Below are 23,247 nucleotides of genomic sequence, written 5' to 3' on the forward strand. Positions count from 1 at the left end.
TAAGATGATGTCATGGGGTAGGACTAGATAAGTCTAACTTCTTCCTACTCCATTCAAGCATGTACTAGGTATAAGCAAATTGAAAATATTTTTGTGGACATGTCTGGAATTATGTGTGATTACATACTGACTGCTGTTACATGTTTGAAAGAATAAATAAATCAAATCAAATCAAATCAAACATAAAATCAGCACTAGAAAAGTTTTCTTGAATGGCTGACTCACTTTTTATTGACCGTCTCTTTTTAGTTTCATCCAGTTCACATAAGGTCATTTTGTTAACTGCAAAAAAAAAGCATTAACATGGTAACAGTGGTAATACGTAGTCACGTAGTAATTCTTAGTACAGTACAATCAGAGGACTGAAATCAGTGATTTAGAGCTACAAGGTGTGATGGTGGCTCCACACTCACCCGTCTTGGCTACCTTAACCAGTTCTTCGTTGCTCATTTCATTCAAGTGCTGCTTCATCTCAGAGACGGCTTTAGTGACTGAGCTGAAGTCAAAGTAGGGGTTCACCGTTACTGTGGGCAGCTCCTCAGCCTCTGTCTGGGCTATCAGCATGTGGTAGCTCTGTTGAGGAAAAACAGCAAAGCATTAGGATTATGTTTTCCTTTAGTTTAGTTACATTTTCTGTTAGTGGTTATATTTGACTGGTACACACTCAGTGTTGAAATGCACAGAGAAGAAATGAAAGCTAGGAAATACAGAGTGAGGTTGTATGTTATAAAGGTTTTACATATGATATTTTATAAGGCTGTCCATGTAATAGTGACCTATCTAGGGTGACAGGTTTGAGGCAGTAGTGTACTGTGAGCCTAGTTGCATATTCAATTGAATATATCTTAATGTTTCTGTTCTGTATCTGTCACTTACCTGGATGAAGTGGATGTGGTCCTCAGTGCGAGACAGCTGGGTGATCTCATTGTCTCTCCTCCTCAGGTCAGCGATCTCATTGGTCAGACGCTCCATGTGACCTTCTGCGTTGTTCAGTGCCGCTCTTTTGTTGGTGGAGATCAGCTTGGTCATCTCTTGCTGCATCCTCTCAATGGTGCGCATCATGTCACCAAACATTTTCTCACATTCCTGCAGTGCTCTCTGGGCTGAGTTCTGCACAGGAAACACAGAAGTATGCAATGGAACAACTGGGAGTCACACAGGTTTTACTAGCACGTTGAGGGCAGCTGTCTTCAACCCCTATGTGAAAGAATGTTGTCTGGGATGGCAGTTTATTTAATTTTCCATTCAACCTATAGTGGTTAGTCTGGTCTTATCAGGACAATGGATGACGGTGGCACAGACCTTGAGTGAGTCCACTGCATGTTTTAGTTCCTCCATCTGCTTGAGTCGCTCATGAATCTTCTCTTGGATCTCAGCCTGGGTGGCACCCAGTCGTTGCTAAGAGGACAACAAAACAAACACTGTTCATACTGATTACAGCAATTCATCAAGTCAGTACCTCAAAGCAACTAAATCATCTAATTAGCTCAATGCTGAAACTGGAATCTGTACATGCAAGTAGCAGCCTTATTTTCATTTGGGTGCGTCTCAGATAATGGGGTTTTCATTTATGGGCTTGTTTCATCTTTTGCAAGGTGCTCTTTCATACATTATCTGCCACTGTATCTGTTGCGCCAACATATCAGAATCAGCTTTATTGGCCAGGTGTGTTGGACACACGAGGAATGGTACAGTGGCTCTCAATGTGTACAGTCTGGATTCAATGGATATATGTACATATGTCACCGCTGATTCATAAGAGTTTCATTACATTAAAGAATACTTGTCATGTTGAGCAAAGCACGTTTTAGCATTCTTAGTACACCTGTTTCTAAGCCAGTGACAGTCTGAAAACTGGTGTTATCACTTCATAAAAATGTTGCCTACCTGCTCGTCAGCCCTCTCCTGCTCAGCAGACACTAGGTCATGGCCTTTGTGTTCTTTCACCGTACACAGCACACAGATACACATCTGATCAGTGCGACAAAACAGCTCCAGACCCTTCTGATGCTGGGGACAGATCTGCCTGTCCAGGTGCCCGATTTCATCCACCAGCTTGTGCCTTTTAAAAGTGGATGACTCATAGTGAGGTTTGAGGTGTTTCTCACAGTAGGAGGCCAGACACATTAGGCAGGTCTTGATGGCTTTTTGCTTCTTGCCAAAGCAGATGTCACAGCCTACATCCTGGGGTCCTGCGTAGTTGTAGTCAGGGGATGGGGGTGGAGGTGGAAGGGGTTCGGAGTTGCGCTGGAGGGTGGACTGCCGCGAGCTTCCCAAGCGTCTCGGTGTTGGCCTCTTGTTGTAGGTGACCTTGCACTGTGGGCAAAGGTATGAACCTGCGTAGTCAGCATGGTCCCAGTATGTTTTCAGGCAAATAGAGCAGAAGACATGGCCACATGGGATGGACACAGGATCCCTGAAGTATTCTTTACACAGGTAGCAGTTGTCCTGGTCAGATGACATGGAGACAATTTGGTGCCGCTCCCTCTAATACAGAGAAGTCCTGCAGGAACAGCCAGTGACTTGTGTCAGCACTGTGGCAAAATGATCTCACAGGCATTACGAGCACATTTATATAGAGTAAACAGAGAGGAAGGCTAAACTGGTTAAACTGAAACCAGTAAAACAAGGGCGGGGCAAGGAAAGGACACAGTAAATGCCTCCATCCTTTAGAGAATGTAAGGAGAATGAATGAAAGAAATTTGTGATCATGAGATACAAGAAAGCAAAAATGCACTTCCTTTTTTTAAAATTTCATATAGACACCAAGAAAAACAAAAAGACAATCTACGGTAGACAGACATTAAACATTTTGCACAATTTTGAGCAGCAAAGAAATACAGAGCATAAAGAGCAATACTTAAAAAAACTGTATGTATTTGTATGTATAACAATGCTTCAGTGAAGCAGTGCAGTGAGAAGAAACTACAGGTGTAGTGTGCCGTACTCTACTGTTGCATGCATTCTATTTACTGAGTGTTAGAGATTGCCTTGAGATAGACCGTTCCCTTTGGACCTGTAATGATACTCAAACAAGTCAAAGTACAGCCTGGCCTTACTCTGAAGAGATTAGCTTCTATACTTTGACAAATAATAATAATACTACAACTCCTTTTCTGTCTCAGAGTCACCAGTGACTGCTTCCAGCTGTGATCTGCTGTATTGTCAGTGGATGAAGAGTTGTTTGGTCCCAAATTAACTGTTTTGTTCACTTTGGCTAAATTCAGTTGGTTTGGTCTTCTTGAGTCAGTGAGATTCTGACCTTCACCTTACCAACAACTAGTTAATTATCAACTTCTTTTACTTTCATTACCATGATTTTACCTGTAGCTTCTATAAACTGAGATATGGTGGTATAAGCTCAAATGTAACCCTATCCTGTATTTTCCAAATGTACTAGATTCCAGTATTTATAAGACTGCTTCCACTTCTGAGATACAAAACCTTTCCCTGCATATTTCAGTTTACAGTGAACACACCCCCCCAGCCAAGGAGTTTCAGGGCTGTTGAAATAGAGACTGGAATGCAACTACACTTGATAGCCCAGATAACAGGAGGGCCAAGAAAGCCTACTTAAAAGATTCCATTGTATTAGAGCCAGCAGGGCCTAAGTAGAGTGCCAGGCATCTTAGGATCTGTTGTCCGTCAACAACAGTAACTACAGCTGACATGAAAAATAAATGTAGGTTCTTATTCCACATACAGTAAATGAGGGCCATAATTTTCAAGTGATGCAACATTAATTGAGACTCATTATAGTGACAAAAATATGGTAAAAACTGTTAACATACATTTAAATTTTCTTCACTTTTTATCCTTTTCATAAACAAGTCTGTTTACAGTTTTTAAATTTTAAATAATCAAATTATTCAAAAGACCTTGAACCACATAATATTCATATAAATGCTAAGCACTGGCCTTAGTATTTTGCATGTGAATTAACTAAGTCTCACCCCAAGATCTGTACTGACAGTGACTAACAGTGATGCAACAAAGAAATATCAGTTGGACGAAGATGGTCAAAATGAGTCACTTTACAGAGTTCATTGTCTTCTTTGCTCATGTACGTGAATACTATGAAAATGCAGTCTTACCAGCAACATTTCAGTCAGGTTTCAGGTCTCGTCATAGTACAGAGTCAACATTGCTTAAAGTTTTTAATTATATTTTTTTATCAGTTGATACCAAAAATCTTTTTTACTGGTACTTCTGGATCTTACTGGTTTTGACACTGTAGACCATGCTATTTTAATTTCTTTTCTCACTGAGGTTGTAGGCATTCAGGGCTCAGTTTTAAATTAGTTTAAATAGTATTTAGACAACTGAAGCTTTTCTGTGATGATTTGTGGTAACTCCTCTTCTTGAGCTGAGCTTTCCTGTGGTGTGCCTCAGGGTTTAATTCTTGGCCCAATCTTATTCTCTATGTACAGTATATGCACCCTTTGGGGTCTTTTATATAAAAATATAATCACTCTTATCATTGCTATACTGATGATATCCAGTTTTATTTACCTGTGAGGCTGGAAGGAAGTCAGTTCTTGAAGTCATTTTATGACTGCTTAAACAAAATAAAATCATGGTTGGCACACAATTTTTTTTTTATATCTGAATGAAAGTAAGACTGAATATATACTGTTTGGTGAATCCGTCCACTGGATGGGCATGAGCTCGGTCATTGGGGCTACTTTGAGGCCTTGTCATCCCATAGTGAAAAATTTAGGTTAAATTGACAGTGATTTGAAATTGATGCAGATCGGTGCAGTGGTAAAAACCAGTTTCCTCCAGCTTTGCATGCTTGCAAAAGTTAAATCTTTTCTGAATGTGCATGACCTTGAGAAGGCTATTCATACTTCTATTAGTTCCAGGCTTGATTATTGTAATGTGCTTTCTGTAGGACTTGGTCAGTCCTTACTTTTTCACCTTCAGTTAGTGCAAAATGCAGCTGCTCACTTTTAACCCATACCTCTAAACATGAGCACATTACATCAGTTTTATGTTCTCTCCACTGATTCCCTGTTCATTTTAAGACTGATTTTAAGCATCCATTGTTTGTTTTTAAGGAGCTAAATGGCTTGGTTCCTCCTTATTTCACTTAGTTTCTGAGCTTCGGTAGATGTTCTAGAGCTCTTAGATCAGCTGATCAGTGCTTACTGTAAGTCTCAAGATCAAAGTACAAAAGATGAGGGGGCTGGGCCTTTGCCAATACTGCCCCTAAACTGTGGAAAACATTACTTGTGCCTGATTTTGGATATTGTTTTGTTTAAGGCTAATTTAACTTATTTAAATTGGCTTTCAGTTCCTAGTAGAGCTCCTACTTTCTAATTTTATTCTTTACCTTTTGGCCTCTTGTAATTTTTTTTCTACTTTGTTCTGCCATCCCAATAAGCCCTTTAACCCCCTTTTCAGCCAGGAGATGGACTTTGCTTTCATAAAACAAACATAGAAGTTTTATGGGAAAGGAGAACCTGTTGGCCAACACACTACACTTAAAGTATTTGTTGATGTATCTGAGCCACTGGACACACAATGTGCCTGTTCAACCTCTGCACCTACTGAAAATGTCTTAATCTGTTTTCTATTATACTGAATTATAAGAGCAAACACAACAATCATTCACTCCTTACATGTGACCCTCTCAAGTTAAAAGCATGTGTTATAAAACACAAACATGATTCTCCTGAACTCTACATGATATTTTGGATCTGATCTGATTTAGAAGGTTCAGTTTATTTAACAAATTATGCATACACACAATCTAACTATGCTATATTGTATTTTAAATTATTGTTGTCATAAATACAGGCCCACTAGTTTGAGATTATCCCAGGATTTATTTAGACCCTCTCCACTGAATGCAACTCTTTTAGACACTCATCACACATTAATTTCTTCTCAAATCTTGGCTGAAGTTGCCACGACAACAGTAATGCTTACTAATGGTGTGCAGCCTGTCATTCATATTTGACCTGTGTCTGTTCTAGCACTCTCAACGTCTGTATATCTACCAGCAGCAACAAAAGGGTTGACTGTTTTTCCAAAATAAATATTGTTCCTTCCTGTTTTCATTACTCACATTCATTGAAGCAGGTCCTTGTTTTCTTTGATCAGACAGCCATTTGTGCTCTCCTGCACTCACACTGGTGAAAGGCTGACCTTTCACCTTGAACTTATCTGTGGGGTTTCTGTCTGCTGCATCAAAGCACACAGGAGCTGGTAATAGGTGGGCTGGTCTTCTCCAGATGTGATTATTAAATTTCATTAAAGTGTCTTCTATTCTAAACTTTATCATGCTTCATGTTAATTTAACCAATAGACATGTTACACAAACATGCACTGTTTTCATTTTTCTATCATGTATTAGGAACTCCATATAGATCAAAGCCATATTCCCAGTTTCACCCCTTGGTCGCAGTCTTCTCCACTAAGAGGTAGTTAATCTGTAAGCACAGAGTGCTCCCTTTAGTCCGGAGGAAGGAAGGAAATACTGGCCTACCAGAAACCTGACCAAATATGGAGAGGTGAAACTACCTAGTGTGTCAAGTAAGGTGTGATATGAATTGAAGGCGGAGCCAATGTACACTACATGATTCTGGATGCATCAGGACATACAGAGTACATTCCAAAACTTTTATTTCAAACAACAGTTCCTTTATAGTTTGGACTTTCACAGTAATTCTGAGCAACAGACTGATAAATCAAAAATATTGTGAATGGGGCAGGAGTATTAGTGGAAACCTGTGGATTCGGCCTAACTGAACTGCTAATGAGAGGCCAGGTTGCAGAGAGTCGGACGGTTTTTTTTCCCTAGCTGATTTTAAAGAACACTGAGTAACAGGGACATCTTTAGGAATGAAGATCTGAAGCATAACTTGTGATCAAACACAAATATGTCAAACATCTATTGCAATAACACACCTGCAACTGACAGGAATGTTCCTTTTGTGTGTGTGTGTGCATGTGTTTCCATTTGGCGTCTCAGCCCTGATATTTTCTTTCTGCTGCACAAACAGATACAGATATCCACAGGTACAAATGAACTTGCACAAGTGACCAGACTGGTTTACCTGGTTGAAGTGTAAATACTACAACTCTTAATTCTAACTGCTCCTGTCCAGTGCACCTACAGCATAAACCTTTAAACAACTTTTTTGTAAAAAAACAAGGGAATATTTGGAATGACTCCAACACGTTACTTGAGCTCAGAGTGTCTATGTTTGTTTATTGGGTGGTCCCTCAAATTCCTACAGTACTTTAGACTATATTAATGTTTGTCCAACTATAACCGGTTTAAGACAATGGCGATTCTGTCTGAAAACAATAGGTGGAAATGCAGCTGCTAAGTGTGCGCAATTCATCCACAGATGAGCCACATGAGAAAATTGAGAATAAAGGAAACTGCGGGGAAAATGGGTGTGTTTCCTTGCACATTATTTCTTGTCACTTCTTTGGCTTTTCATTCAGTTTGTTCACTCTCTCCTTTTCTCGCTGTCCATGCTCTTTCTTTGTCACCTTCTCCCTCCTTACTGAACCTGGTTATCTAAACTGGGCAGGGCTCGATATACTCACAGCACTGGGGGAGGGCCTTGTCTGCTTTCAATCAATAACCTCTGGAATTCAGAAATACAAGTACGTCCTGTCTCTGGCAGGCTGTACCACACTTGAGGGCGGGCTCCCAGGCACACTCGACAGAGTTTCCATCTGCTTCTGGCATTCTCTCTGTCTGTTTCCACAGGTCTGACTGAGTTCTGAGTCTGTTATGATGGCTGATCACAATTCTCCAGATTACTTCAGCTGCTCCTTGTGTCTGAACCTTTTGAGGGACCCTGTGGCTATCCCCTGTGGCCACAGTTTCTGTATGGACTGCATCAGTAGCTACTGGAATGAAGCTGACTACACAGGGATTTACATTTGTCCCCAGTGTAAGATCACATTCACCCAGAGGCCTGTGCTGAGGCCCAACGCCACTCTTAGCATGGTGGCTGAGAAGATCAAGAAGAGTGGTCTGAACCTCAATGCCAATACATCTCTGGGGAACACTTACGCCGGGCCAAGTGACGTCCCTTGTGACTTCTGTACTGGGAAGAAATTAAAGGCTGTGAAGTCTTGTTTGAACTGTCTGGCATCATACTGCGAGAAGCACCTGAAGCCTCATTATGAATCAGCCACATTCAAAAGGCACAAGCTGGTGGATGAGCTGGGAAACCTGGACAGGAAGATCTGCCCGCAGCACCAGAAACCTCTGGAGCTTTTCTGTCGAACAGACCAGATGTGTATCTGTGCTATCTGCACAGTCAGCGAACACAGGGGCCATGACATTGTCTCTGCTGAGGCAGAGAGGGGTGAGAAACAGGTAAGCAACCCTCCTGTCTCTTTTAATGACTTCTTTCATTAGACTAAATGCTCGAAGGCACAAGAATAGTATTGTTCACCTCAGAGAATGAGATCTTATGTCAAAAAGTCACAATCTGAAATGTCACTTTCAAGTCAAGTTCAATTCTAAAAGTTTTAGAAAGAGAGAGAGATAGACTTAAAAAACAGGCACATCCTTCACGAATCAGAAATACCCATTCTTTGGAGTAAGCAGGGTGTTTTTTTCCCAGTTGTCTATCCTTGCGGGTTGTACTTTGACCCATTTCACCAGTGCTATCAACTTGGCTGGTACCCACTGGCAAAACAAACCCAGCTCCCCGATTAGCCGTATGGAGGCCAGGGGAGTCTCTTACACTTATCTGAAAGCTGCTTTTCACAGAATGTGGGATAGATACACAGAAACTGCAGACTTCCTTCTGCTGCACTGGTTCCCACCTGTGAGAGTGGGTCTGCAGTGATACTGGAATGTCAGAGAGTCAAGGCCTTGCAATCGACCAATCAGAGAGTTGTAACCATGGTAGTGCATACTCCAGTTAGATTGCCTGTAAAACAATGTAGAATAGTTAACACTGTAGCATAAATCTGCCTCACTGTGACCCATGATAGCTAGCATGTAGGAGTGATTTAGGAGGAGTCTTTTTATGGCAGCCAAAACCATGAGCTAAATGATTTTTAGGGAATGATAAAGTAATAATTCATTTTACTGTTATTTTTAAAGCAGGGGAGTCTGCTTTCTCTCATTCAAAGATTTACAACCTGAGTCTTATGTCTTGTGGTCTCTCCCCTCCCCCTCTCATGTTCATCCCCCCTCCCTAGATTCCCCACATTCCTCAAGCTTATCTTGAAGAAAGGATTGTGGGCTTGAGTAAAAGCTGAATTAAAAGCCCTCTATTCTGCATGTCAGTGCTGAGCGCACCTTGAAACATCTCTTTAAAAGTCAGGTAGCAGTAGAATCACATTCCTGTCATGGGCAGAATTCCACTGCAGATTTTTCTCGCTCTCCCTCTGAGATAAAAGCTCAGTCTTTGAGTAGGGTTATTTAGACATGTCTAAGGGCCTGCTGAGATATTGCTTGATGAGAAAGAATGTTTGCACTGAACCAACAAATATGAGGCTTTATATCTCATACTTTAAAATAACAATTTTAGTATCTGCATTTTATTTGATGCAATTTTTATGATCAACTATTGTAACACTGCATAAGACATTTAAAAAAGCAGGTTCAGCTGTGAGCATGGGAGCGCATGCAAGAAAACCATGACACAATTTGCTGTGTAATACTCCTTTATTCTGCAGAAACTGTTGGGAGTCTCCCAAGCTGAGATTAGGCAAAAATTCCAGGAGAGAGTGAAGGAGCTGGAGGAACTGAAGACTGCAGTGGATTCACTAAAGGTATATTGCATGTCTGCAATATATTGTTCTACCCAACAACTGTCTTTGTTGCTCACACAAAAGAAAGGCATTTCTATAAGATATCTACCATGATTATGTCACAGATCAAAACACAATGGCAATTTCTTCTGTAAAGCACTGACATGCTGAGTGTTCTGTCCAGAACTCGGCCCAGAGAGCCATGGTGGAAAGCCAGAAGATGTTTGAGGACATGATCCGCTCCATTGAGAGGATGAGAGCTGAGGTGACTAAGCTGATTGGGATCAATGAGAAGGCTGCTTTCAACCAGGCCGAGACTTTGATTGAGCGACTGGAACAAGAGATTGATGAACTGAAGAAAAAGGAGTCCGGGCTCAAGCAGCTATACAGCACTGATGACCACATCCACTTTTTGCAGGTAACACTTTTTGCAGTTTTACTTTAGACGAGGATACTTGGTGCTATCATCCAATATAGTATAAGGCAGTGTAATGATGCAGTATGGTATGTATAGTATAAGTATTGGTGTGTATAGTATAAGGCAGTGTAATGATGCAGTAATACTGTATATTATGTTATTGTCACCACAGATTGTTTTTTCTGATCTAGACTAAATATGAGTTAGTATTTCACAGTGAAAGAATGTGGCTGTGGTTTTTGATAAGACAGTCCATGTTCACAGTGACACTATTGAGACATACTGAGTCTTATGACAATTGGACATATGAATTTCTAAATAAGTTAATGGTGGGTAGCAAAGAGTATCATGAATACAAACTTGGATTCACACAAATGTCACTATCTGACCGTTTTTAAAATGTTTAAATTTCCATGTGGTTTTCAATGTAAAAATTTGTGAGAATACGATGTTTGACTTCTTGATCAACAAATTTCTCCTATACATAATGGTTTTTAAAAAAAAATTGATAATTGATGTTGATGAATATTCATCCTCATCACAACACTTTTATTCTCCCATCAGAACTTCAACTACCTCTGCACCCCCACTGATGATGGCTTCATACCCAAAGTGACAGTGAACCCTGACTTTTCCTTTGGGGCTGTCAGGAAGGCTGTGGCTGAGATCAAGGAACATATCGAGGAGTTTGGCAGAGAGGAGCTGGCTAGGATCTCCAAGTCAGGTCTTGCGACAGTAGCACAATATTTGTACAGGATGGGAATAAAACAGGAAAGAAATCAATTTGCTAAATATGAATGTGTTATGTCTTACAGTGAATGAGGTCCCAGTCTACACTACAGAAAGTCGAACACTGGACAGAAGGATCAGAGGTGAGTGCTGCTATGTTCTATAGCAATGTAGGACTGTACAGGTGGAGGGTTATTATTTATGTGGATAGTGGAGTCATCCAGAAATGTCGGGAGGCAAACCACAAAGCAATTGCATCAGTCTTCAGTTAAAAATTCAGGAAAACAAACCAACAAAAGAATCAAAGGCATGTGTGGGTGTGTGCAGGTCACATTGACCTAACCTAGTGTTTCTTCAGCTACAGCCAAAGAAATGACTGTGGACAACACTCCTCCTCCAGAGCCAAGGAGCAGATCAGATTTTTTGAAATGTGAGTGTCTGGTGGTTTAATGGGACATATGACAATATAACCTCTAATACAATACAATTGCCAATAAAAAAAAAAAAAAAATTCTTCTAAAATGTATTGCTTCTTATTCCTGCAGACTTCTGTCAGCTGAAACTGGACCCTAACACAGCCTACAAGGAGTTGTGCATCTCTGAAAACAGCAGAAAAGTCACCCGCACCAGGGACCTGCAGCCCTATGGAGACAGCCCAGAGCGGTTTGACAGCTTTGCCCAGGTGCTGTGCCGGGAGTCCCTGTCTGGAGGCCGCTTCTACTGGGAGATAGAGTGGAGTGGCGAATTCTCCATTGGAGCGGCCTACAAGAGCATCAGCCGAAAAGGCAAAGGCTCACTGTGCCTCCTGGGCTACAATGACAAATCCTGGAGTCTCCTGTGTTCAGACTCTGGGTATTCTGCCTGGCACAACAGGGTGGACAAAGCTGTCAGTGGCCCCCACTCCCCCAGGATAGGCGTGTATCTGGACCATACTGCAGGTGTGCTCGCTTTTTACAGCATAAGTAACACCATGACCCTCCTGCACAGGTTTGAGACCACATTTGTTGAGCCCCTATATCCAGGTTTTGGAATAGGAACCTCAGTCAGGATCTGCAATGTCAAGTGATCATTAATATTTGAGCTCTCATTTGAAAATCTGCTAATATTTTATGCGTTTCTTTTAATATACAGGAATGCTTTTGGAATATGTGGATTCGTTTGTTAATTTGTACCAAACCACATAAGTGAAGTTTTATTTTATATTTTTAAGAAGCAATGTTCCTTCCAAATGTGTATCTTTGTTAACTCTACACACCATATATTTCATTTTGCACTGTCAAACCACATTCAAGATATTATAGAAATACATAATTTTTACACAAGGACTATAGAAGAATATAATGTGTTATCCCTTTTAGCAGCTTATAATAACTGCTGGATAGTACTATACAGTAACATGTGCCATATGATAAATATCACTCATTTGGCTGAATCTGTAAATGTTCCCACAGATAATACAAAAGCATTACATTTATAGGTTTACCCATTTTCTGCTACAGAAAGGGTGGGACATATTTTAAATGATAAATGTAATAATGTGTCATAATGAATGTACCCTGAGACAATGTGAGGTGCATGTTCTTTTGATAGATTATTGGCCAATATTATTGCATGCTCAATTGAAAATCTATTTTACTTTTATGAAAGGTCTGCATATTAATAGTGACATTCATGTTGGTGCATTAACAGGTATTATGGTGTCAATACATTCAGATGAATATTTCATTCTCATTTCATGTTTTTGATATGTAACAGTTAAGTATTTTTTATTGAACTAACCATTATTTAATTTGGTTATGTGTACTTATATCATGGAAAACCGGAGTATAATTATCCAGAAAATGCTTTGTAACAAAATTATTCATCGATAGTTCTAAATAGAGCTAAACGAATTAATAGATTTTTGCATTTTTGAGACTATTTATCTATTTTACATAAGAACTGGACTATACAGTGTTATATCTGCATTGCTTAATTGTCTTGAGCTGTTTTATATGGATATAAATGAGGGGATAGTGTTACTTAATTGCTGTTACTGTGTTTACCAATGGCAGTCTAGAGAGTTTCAAAAGCATCTGTATTAACAGAAGTGGAATTTGAACATCTGCTTAAATTATTGAACTTGTATATGAAACTTCCCATTTATAATCACATGTATATGTGAATCAGCAAGCCACTTGCTATGAAATAAATAGGAATGATGCCATTTAAACACTATAAATACTCACTGCTCCCTCTGTTGGTTGATTACAGGAACTGGACTGAAATAAAAATGTAATGACCATTGTCACCATGACTAATGCATATTATTAAATCTATAGCTGAAAAAACATCAGTGCTATTCTGTCCCGACTCTATCTTCAACGGTGCATCATATGAAAAAATATGACATTAGCTTTAGATAAATTTAAATTAAATGCTTCAGATGTTTCTCCACCAATCCACATTAGGTCACGAACATGCTGTATACACACAGTATGCTGTATACAGTACATATACTGTACTGTTTTACTCTGACATCCAAACAGCAGCTCATACACACTGACATATGGGTACAACTAGTTTATTATGTTTATTTGTCTTCGGGTGTGAACATCTTGATTGCTTTTCACTCCACAAACATGATCAAGACAAGTGCAAATCCATTACAAAGAGATGGGGAAGTAAGTTAAATGAGAAATGACAGTGCAGCACTTCGCTGCTTCATATATCTCCTGCTTTTCTCAGCAGACTAATTTTCATTAGTTTTTCTAATGCTAATGGCATCATTAAGCTATGGGTCTTTTTACAGAAGACATTTTAACTTGTAATGGTAAAAACAAGTGTTACTAACAATAGACATGTATGTACAGTACCAAGCCCCTGAAACTGATGCATTCGTTTCATTATTTACACCAAAAACGGCTTCAGAAATTATTCATATCCCTTTACTTTGTGCCCACTTTCTGTCCATTAAAAAAGAAATTTTGTAATAAACCTGCAGGCAACATATAAGCAAGCATAACAATCCAATACATAACATAAGCAAGGACTCAGAATACAACAATATACGTTTCTTAAATAATAAACATCTGTTTATTGGTTCCCAGGGTTTTGGCAGAAAGGTGAACATATGCCACTAAAGAAAACCAAGCATAACAGTCCAAAATTCAGACACCATAGCCAATGATGCCTCCTTTGCCAATGCATTCGCCGATGTAGAACCACATCAAAACTTCAGTGGCCACCAGGCCATTCCTTAGAGCATCCTGTGAGGAAACAAAAAGAATTTGCTTCTAGAGAAATGTATCAAGCAAAATGTGATATTAGCAGTTGTTGATAATATTACTGGGGACCTGCAGCCCTATGGAGACAGCCCAGAGCGGTTTGACAGCTTTGCCCAGGTGCTGTGCCGGGAGTCCCTGTCTGGAGGCCGCTTCTACTGGGAGATAGAGTGGAGTGGCGAATTCTCCATTGGAGCGGCCTACAAGAGCATCAGCCGAAAAGGCAAAGGCTCACTGTGCCTCCTGGGCTACAATGACAAATTCTGGGGTCTCCTGTGTTCAGACTCTGGGTATTCTGCCTGGCACAACAGGGTGGACAAAGCTGTCAGTGGCCCCCACTCCCCCAGGATAGGCGTGTATCTGGACCATACTGCAGGTGTGCTCACTTTTTACAGTCTTTTTTCTGAGCTCCTACCGTCTGATTATTTATTCTTTAACACCCCATGCCTCGTTGGTAGAGGTGGCGGCCTGGCATTTGTTTTCAAGCCGACCCTAAAATGTCGCCTTCTCCCCTCCAAAGCCTACTCTAGCTTTGAGCTACAAACTTTTATTCTAACACTGCACCGCCCTATTTTATGTGCACTCACATATCGCCCCGCTAAATCTAAGGATTTTATTAATGAATTTGGGGAACTTTTGGCAGCGCTTATTCCAGTTTGACAGTTTTCTGATTTGTGGAGATTTTAACATTCACATCAACTGTTCTTCTGACCAGCTAGCAAACGAGTTTAACGCACTGTTGGACTCCTTTTATCTCACTCAGTCGGTACTATGCCCCACTCATCAACATGGGGGCTGTCTGTGTGTATTGGGGATGTATCAAACTCAGCCATCTCTGACCATTTCTTCATCCATTTCGAAGTCCTGGTACCGACAAGTGTACCCAGAACTATGGCCCCTTGCCAGCGCCGCAGGATTATTACTCCCTCAACAGCTCCGGACTTTGCCGCTGCTTTTTTAGCCTCCGAGTTTTACTCTTCAGGAGCTCTGAACCCTCCTGCGTGCCCTGATGCCTTCCTCTCTTCATTTGACTCTACTTGCTCCCGGATTATGAAGTCCGTCGCTCCCTTTAGGAGGAGAAGGGCTAGAAACACTCCTGACCCTTGGCTAAAGGACACCACCCACGCCCTGCGGAGACGTTGCAGGAAGGCGGAGTGTAAATGGAAGAAGGATGGCCTGCAGTCTCCCTGGGCATTTTAAGGGACAGCCTCCTCTCATATCAGAAAGCTGTAAAAGATGCCAAAACTCAATATTTATCTAATATTATTTCGAACAACATCCAAGAGTTCTTTATAAAAAACCATCAACTCGGTTATTAATTCTGATGTTGCTTTGGCCACTGAGGGGTCGGTTCTGATTTGCAATGAATTTCAGAGATACTTCATTGACAAATTTGGGCTATTAGACAAAACATTCCCAAGACTCTACCACCTTATGTATCGCCTGGATCTCATGCATTGCATACTCTGGATTCCTTTATTCCGATCCCTCTGCCTCAACTTAAAAAAATGTGTGTTACAGCTAAAGTCTGCCTCCTCCCCTCTGGACCCTGTCCCAGCCAGGATTATCAAGGAGGCTATCGACACTGTTGGGCCCTCTCTGGTCACTTTTATTAACTGCTGCCTTAGGCCGGGCTTGGTTACCACCGCCCTTAAGCATGCGGTAGTGAAGACCACTCTTCAAGCAACCTAACCTCGATCCTTCCCTTCCGTCCAACTTCTGCCCAATTTCCCTACTTCCTTTTTTTATCTAAGGTTATGGAAAAAATTGTTCTTACCCAGTTGCAGTCTCACCTGGATCGTCTGGATGTTGCTGACAAGTTTCAGACAGGCTTTAGGCCCCACCATAGTACTGAGTCTGCACTACTGAAGGTCCATAATGACATTACCATGGTCCTTGATGCCAAGTGCCCCGTCACCCTAGTTCTTTTAGATTTGTCAGCTTTTGACACTGTCGACCATGCAGCTTTACTTTCTAAACTCGATTTTCATTTTTATGCGGATGACACTCAGATTTACATGCCGCTGAAACAATCCGATTTGAACGCACTTACTCCGCTACATAATTGCATTTGTGATATTAAGCAATGGCTCGCCCAGAATTTCCTTCATTTAAATGAGAGCAAGACTGAATATATTATTAGCCCCGATCCAGCCGCGGTTGTATCCAGTTAAGGTGTTTCAGCCCCCTCACTCACAGATACAGTGAAAAACCTTGGAGTGATATTTGATAGCGGCTTAAATTTTGATAAGCAGATCGGTGCTGTGGTTAAGACCAGCTTTTTCCACCTGAGGCTTTTAACGAAGGTGAAGTCTTTCTTATCGCGTGCAGACTTAGAAAAAGCCATCCACGCTTTTATCACTTCACGACTAGACTACTGTAATGCCCTCTACGTTGGTATTTCTCAGTCTTTGCTTCGGAAGTTTCAACTGGTCCAAAACGCTGCGGCTCAGCTGCTGTCGAACACTCCCAGGTATGCCCACATTACGCGTTCTATTCTTACTACACTGGTTGCCAGTACAGTGGAGAGTTGAGTTTAAGATGTTGCTATTTGTCTTTAAGGCTATATATGGCCTCGCTCCGCTGTACCTGTCAGATCAGCTATCTATCTATGCTCCGCGTAAAGCTCCTCAGAGCTCTGCACTCCTCAGAGCACTTGTCCTTGGTTGTCCCACGGTCTCGATATAAAAAATACATGTACATGGATTGAGCACCCTTAGAGATAGGGTGAGGAGCTCGGTCACCCAGGAGGAGCTCAGAGTAGAACCGCTGCTCCTCCACATCGAGAGGAGCCAGCTGAGGTGGCTCAGGCATCTGTTTCGGATGCCTCCTGGGCGCCTTCCTAGGGAGGTGTTCCGGGCATGTCCCACCCAGGGAAGACCCAGGACACGCTGGAGGGACTATGTCTCTTGGCTGGCCTGGGAACGCCTCAGCATTCCCCCGGAGGAGCTGGAGGAAGTGTCTGGAGAGAGGGAAGTCTGGGCATCTTTGCTTAGACTGCTGCCCCCGCGACCCGGTCCCGGATAAGCGGAAGAAAATGGATGGATGGATATACATTGATACACATGTTCTACTGTGCAGCACTTTGTGCTCCCCGGAGTTGTAAAGTGCTATATAAATAAAGCTTTATTATTTTCATTATTATTTACAGCATAGGTAACACCATGACCCTCCTGCACAGGTTTGAGACCACATTTGTTGAGCCCCTATATCCAGGTTTTGGAATAGGAACCTCAGTCAGGATCTGCAATGTCAAGTGATCATTAATATTTGAGCTCTCATTTGAAAATATTTTACATGTTGATAATATTGTTGATAATATTACTGTCATTATTTCCTTGACAGATTTAATCTTTCTATACAACTTAGACAACACTGACAAGAGAATAATACTGATGGACAGTTTTCACTGGCTAGTATGCAATGATTCAACATGTGTGCTACCGCAGAGACCTACAGAAACAGACAAATTTCCTTTGCTGCTGACAGTCATCAATATGCATTTCTGATCACATAAAATCCCCTAAGTACTACTCTATACAACCCCATAGCATTATTGGTACATTGTGTATAACCACTTGGATTTTCTTGTTTAAATATCCATCCATCCATTATCTACAGTATACCGTCTATTCCTGAATAGGGTCACGGGGGGGCTGGAGCCTGTCTCATCTGACACTGGCTGAGAAGCAGGGTACACTACCAGGTCGCCAGTCGATCACAGGGTTGACATGTAGACAAACAACCACAAACACTCACTCCTATGGGCAATTTAGAGTCTCCAAACAACCTAAGCTACATGTCTTTGGACTGTGGGAGAAAGATGGGGCACCCAGAGAGAACCCACGCAGGCACAGGGAGAATATGCAAAATCCACACAGAAAGGACCCGGGTCGGCCTGTGCTCAAAACCAGAACCTTCTTGCTGTGAGGTGACCAATTTAAAATGGTTGAAGCTTTAAGTAAAAATCTTTTTTTTTTCTTGCAGATTATTTCACTTGATTTGGCTGTTTTTTGTGAGATATTTCTGGAAACATTTTCCCAATTACACTTGACAGTGTTGCAAGTCTGTTCACATTAGGGTTGCAGCAGTATACCAGTTTCACAATAAACCATGGTATGAGAATTGATCGTTATCATACCATGCACATTTGCGTATTACTCGTATTAGAAAAAAGAAAAAATGCAATGTGTGTGCACCTTTCTTCCCCAACCGCATGTCAAGACTCTGCAAAGGGCACTACACACACACATGCAGTGGACAAATGGCAGAGAGAAGCAGGCTGATATCACCAAACTCCATAGAGCGACAAAGAAATTTAAATCAGCAGCGCAGGCTTACTTTGGATATCTCAAAAAAATAACACCTTCGAGAACACCATCTTTCTGTGCAGATCAAAGTGTGTGTCCCGTTTATAACTTTAATCCCAAACAACAAACGTCTGTTATAGAATGGGCTATCGAAATAATTTTCCATATTGTCTGTTTGCTGATCTCTGACTTACAAAAGAACTCGCACTGATCTTGATCTGACCCCAGAAACACACACACACACAAACTTTCCCCAGCTCACATAAATGTGTTTGTGTGTGTGAGAGAGAGAGAGGGTTTGCCTACACTCATTCACACCTATAATAAATTAACTATTTTGATCATCGCTTAGAGCATTGTGATGGCATTTCTCACTATTGTCAGAGGTTTTACAAACCAGTCAACTGATTAATGGAAAAAAAATAAGCAGATTAATCCAAGATTAAGGGAAATAATCAATAGTTGCACTTCGATACATAATAGTTCAGCAGAGCTTCACCTCAGCCAACTACAACAGTCAAATCCTACTTTTACATCATGGCTGTTAATTTAATAATATACTGTACAGTATAACATTTTCTGCATTGAGTAGTCTACTAATACTTTTAATACTTTTAGTTTTATGTTAATACTTTTACTTATGTTATCTAATGCAAGACCTTTTGTAAGAAACCTTTTTGTAATAAAGTAGGCTACTTTTACAATGTGATATTAGTACTTTTGCGTAAAGGATGTGAATATTTCCTGAACCAATGGTACCAACATGAAAACTAACATGCTGTAGTTATATAACATGTTATAGTTATATGCTGTTTTTTATTATCCTTATAACTCTGTTTATTCTTTAGGGACAACTTAATGCTGCAATCCAGCTCAATGAACTGGCACAGTCACTTACAATAAAAAGTGACCCTTTCTTTTAATTCTTCTGAGGGTCGTTGTAGCTGATAACAGTAATTGTGTAATGCCGTGAAACCGTGATATTTTCTGAGACTTTTCAAAATTTTGTCACATTACAACCACAAACCTAAATGTATCTTATTGGGATTTTATGTGACAGACCAACATAAAGTATTGCATAACTGTTTAGTGCAAGGAAAAGGATATGTGGTGTTCAAGATTTTTTACAAATAAAAATCTGAAAAGTGGGGCATGCATATGTATTCAGCCCCCTTGAGTCAATACTTTATCGAACCACCTTTCGCTGCAATTACAGCTGCAAGTCTTTTGGGGTATTTCATCTACCAGCTTTGCACATCTAGAGACTGCAATTTTTGCCCATTCTTCTTTGCAAAATAGCTCCAGTTCAGTCAGATTGGATGGAGAGTGTCTGAACAGCAATTTAAGTCTTGACACAGATTCTCAAAAGGATTTAGGTCTGGACTTTGACCGGGCCATTCTAATACATGAATATGCTTTGATCTAAACCATTCCATTGTAGCTCTGGCTGTATGTTTAGCGTTGTTGCCCTGCTGGAAGGTGAACCTCCGCCCCAATCCCTAGTCTTTTGCAGATTCTAACAGATTTTCTTCCAGGATTACCCTGTATTTAGCTACATCCATCTTCCCATCAACTCTGACCAGCTTCCCTGTCCCTGCTGAAGAAAAGCATCCCCACAGCATGATGATGCCACCACGTTTCACAATGGGGATGATGTGTTCAGGTTCATGTGCAGTGTTAGGCGTTGTTGCCCTGCTGGAAGGTGAACCTCCGCCCCAATCCCTAGTCTTTTGCAGATTCTAACAGATTTTCTTCCAGGATTACCCTGTATTTAGCTACATCCATCTTCCCATCAACTCTGACCAGCTTCCCTGTCCCTGCTGAAGAAAAGCATCCCCACAGCATGATGATGCCACCACGTTTCACAATGGGGATGATGTGTTCAGGTTCATGTGCAGTGTTAGGTTTCCGCCGCATGAAGCGTTTTGCATGTAGACCAAAAAGTTCAATTCTGGTCTCATCTGACCAGAGCACCTTCTTCCACATTTTGCTGTGTCGCCTACATGGCTTGTGGCAAACTGCAAACGGGACTTCTTACTGCTTTCTTTCAACAATGGCTTTCTTCTTGCCACTCTTCCATAAAAGCCAGATTTGTGGAGTGCACAACTAATAGTTGTCCTGTGGGCAGATTTTCCTACCTGAGCTGTGGATCTCTGCAGCTCCTCCAGAGTTACCATGGGCCTCTTGGCTGCTCCTCTGATTAATGCTCTCCTTGTCCGGCCCGTCAGTTTAGGTGGACGGCCATGTCTTGGTAGGTTTACAGTTGTGCTATCAGAGTAAAGGTGGCTGAATACATATGCACAGCACACTTTTCAGATTTTTATTTCTAAAAACTATTGAACATCACGTACCATTTTCCTTCCACTTCACAATTACGCAACACTTTGTGTTGGTCTATCACATAAAATCCCAATAAAACACATTTAAGTTTGTGGTTGTAACGTGACAAAATGTTGAAAAGTTCAAGGGGTATGAATACTTTTTTCAAGGCACTGTATCTGACAACTTTGGCACATAAAACTAAAACAATGTGCATGGCTAGATTCTGTTTGGGATAAGTGGATAATATTTGGGTCATCTAAATTAACTTTTTCAGGTTTAGGCACACCATTAATAATCTGAGAACTGATGAAAACTATTTTGTTCAGCAAACTGCATACTGGTTAACAGCTAGTCATGGGAACCAGTTCCTTATGGCAACACAGCACAACGTGTTTCCTTGTTTATTGTGATCTCAGTCTCCACTTCTCCTTAATTAGAACGTACATTCTAATAGATAATGTATTACCTAGGTCTAAAGTTAAGATACATATACATATACAAGTGACATGGAATGTCACTACAGTTTTTGATATATTTTGAACCAATTGGTGGAGACAATATCTGTCTGGATCGGTAAGTACCTTTACAGTGGTTTGACCAAGTCGTCCTGTCTGGAAAGCCTTGATGACGTTTTTGGCCTCCCCGATGGCCTTGGGGAGCTCGGCAGGGGTAGGTGGGACAAGTTCAACACGGGCATAGTGCCAGAAGGTTGCTAGTTGAGGTTTGGAATAGGTGACAGCGGCTGAGAGAGAAAAACAATGCGATTATTATTGTAGCTTTCTAGTGCTAACGTTACTTCTCTATGCTGTGGCTAAAGTGAGCTGCCCTGGCTGTTGACAATACTAGCCATCCATGCTGGCTATCAACAAAACTATTTGGTCAGATAATGATAGAACCAAGGACCGCAACGTAAAATTTCAACTGTGTCTACGTTAATGTCGATAACTCTAACGCTAGCTACCGTGAACGATAAATCCAATTTTCATTCAACTGGTGAGTGTGTGTAACTCACAGCAACGGAGTGCGTACGTCTTGTCAACAAAGATTTTAGGTTACTAATGTTACCTACGATTCAGTTCCCATTTATTGGATACATGTCAAGACTAACAACACGACAAATTAACTTACCGCCTACCAGTGTAGGTACTTTAGCGACTAGCTTCTGCACTGCCCCTACCATGTTAAAGCGTTAGCCAATGCTAATTCGCCGCCTGTTCCTGCTAGCTGACCGAATGCCACCTCCAATAGAAGGACCCGCGATTGCAGCCGACCACACAACGCCTGTACAGAAACAACCTGTAAGTTTAAAAATAAGACCACTGGGTAAAACCACCATGAAGTTGGCCCCCCACCCAACGCAAAATAAGGCCAAAATGGTGTTATTCATTTGTGCTGTTACGGTATTTGAGATATTAAACAATATCTTTGGTGGGTCATCCACAGGTCACTCAGCCCCACAGATAGCTCCAAATTGGACAAAAGTGGTGTCGTTCGTTTGTGCTGGTTTGTGAAAAAAGTGTGTGCTGCCAGAATATCAAAATGTATTTTATGAGTCAAAAAATGAAAGCTGTAATATCTCAAATACCGTAACAGCACAAACGAATGACACCATTTTGGCCTTATTTTTCGTTGGGTGGGGGGCCAACTTCACGGTGGTCTAGGTAAAGGTTTGGACACTCTTTTTAACTGTCAGTTTAATTACACGGTTAAATATCAGACAGCTAATTCAAAGCTAATGTAAATTGCATTTCCGTTATAAAGCCAAGAGTGGACCATAGCCACACTGCCTGCAATGATGGCTGATTGATGCTTTGTTGAAGCTTCGACACAGTATAAAAAAATGGTTCATTACTGGAGGCTTCAATGACCCAGTGCTCGAGTAGGACATCCAGTGGTCAATAAAATGAAGTGCAACCAAGACGTGTCACTTACTGGTTCATGGATTGTTTGGGATTTGATTCGTCATGCATATGCCTGTTTGACTACACTACATGGTTGTATGGTTTCAAGCTGACACAATAAAATAGAAAATAAACATGAACTCATGTTGAAGACCATGTTTCTTATTTGGCCTGTCTGATTGTAATCCTATATACTCTTCATTTATATTTTGTGTTATGAAACATTTAAATGGTGCTGCTACATTCATGAGATGTGCTCTACAAATTCAGACAGATGTCATGTTCACATGGGACTGGTGCAAATGCAGAATATTTGCTTTGGCAAAGTATGTTTTGGTGTTCATTGGTATGTACAGAGGTCCGTGGGTAAAGAGGGTGTGCTTGCAGAACAGGGCAGTGGGTGTGTTTGTGTTATCTAGATATGTATATCTCGCTAGATAGTTAATCTATTCTCTCCCTCCCACTCTCTCTATATATAAATATACATATAAATATCATATCTATATATCTATATATATATCTTATCTCTCTCTTTCTCTCTCTCTCTCTCTCTCTTTCTCTCT

General features: G+C 40.9%; 3 protein-coding genes across 5 annotated transcripts in view; 1 reads left to right on the forward strand and 2 right to left on the reverse strand.

Moving 5' to 3' along the window:
* ftr83 (finTRIM family, member 83) overlaps positions 1-2,477 on the reverse strand; it is a 5,432-nt gene extending 2,955 nt beyond the window's left edge. The window contains 5 exon segments of the mRNA XM_020612362.1: positions 226-282; positions 414-573; positions 877-1,110; positions 1,303-1,398; positions 1,888-2,477. Coding sequence (XP_020468018.1) covers positions 226-282; positions 414-573; positions 877-1,110; positions 1,303-1,398; positions 1,888-2,463 — 1,123 coding nt within the window. The 5' untranslated portion in view covers positions 2,464-2,477.
* Positions 2,478-7,479: 5,002 nt separating this feature from the next.
* On the forward strand, positions 7,480-17,934 carry ftr82 (finTRIM family, member 82). Of its 3 annotated transcripts, XM_020612360.1 has the most exons (8): positions 7,480-8,350; positions 9,667-9,762; positions 9,926-10,159; positions 10,724-10,883; positions 10,975-11,031; positions 11,247-11,318; positions 11,434-11,850; positions 17,308-17,934. In XM_020612360.1, exons 1-8 carry the CDS (start codon positions 7,757-7,759, stop codon positions 17,409-17,411), a joined length of 1,734 nt encoding a protein of 577 aa, XP_020468016.1. In that variant the 5' UTR covers positions 7,480-7,756; the 3' UTR covers positions 17,412-17,934. The 3 variants fall into 3 exon arrangements, with proteins under 3 accessions (XP_020468016.1, XP_020468015.1, XP_020468017.1); XM_020612359.1 differs by lacking the exon at positions 17,308-17,934 and having other exon boundaries at positions 11,434-13,208; XM_020612361.1 differs by lacking the exon at positions 17,308-17,934 and having other exon boundaries at positions 11,253-11,318; positions 11,434-13,208.
* On the reverse strand, positions 13,437-22,063 carry atp5l (ATP synthase, H+ transporting, mitochondrial F0 complex, subunit g). The gene is made up of 3 exons (XM_020612363.1): positions 21,912-22,063; positions 21,365-21,525; positions 13,437-14,136 (listed from the first exon to the last, which is right to left on the reverse strand). Exons 1-3 carry the CDS (start codon positions 21,961-21,963, stop codon positions 14,038-14,040), a joined length of 312 nt encoding a protein of 103 aa, XP_020468019.1. The 5' UTR covers positions 21,964-22,063; the 3' UTR covers positions 13,437-14,037.
* Between the last annotated feature and the right edge of the window lie 1,184 nt (positions 22,064-23,247).

This window comes from Monopterus albus, unplaced genomic scaffold (genome assembly GCF_001952655.1).
Source record: "Monopterus albus unplaced genomic scaffold, M_albus_1.0 scaffold124.1, whole genome shotgun sequence".
Classification (NCBI taxonomy): domain Eukaryota; kingdom Metazoa; phylum Chordata; class Actinopteri; order Synbranchiformes; family Synbranchidae; genus Monopterus; species Monopterus albus.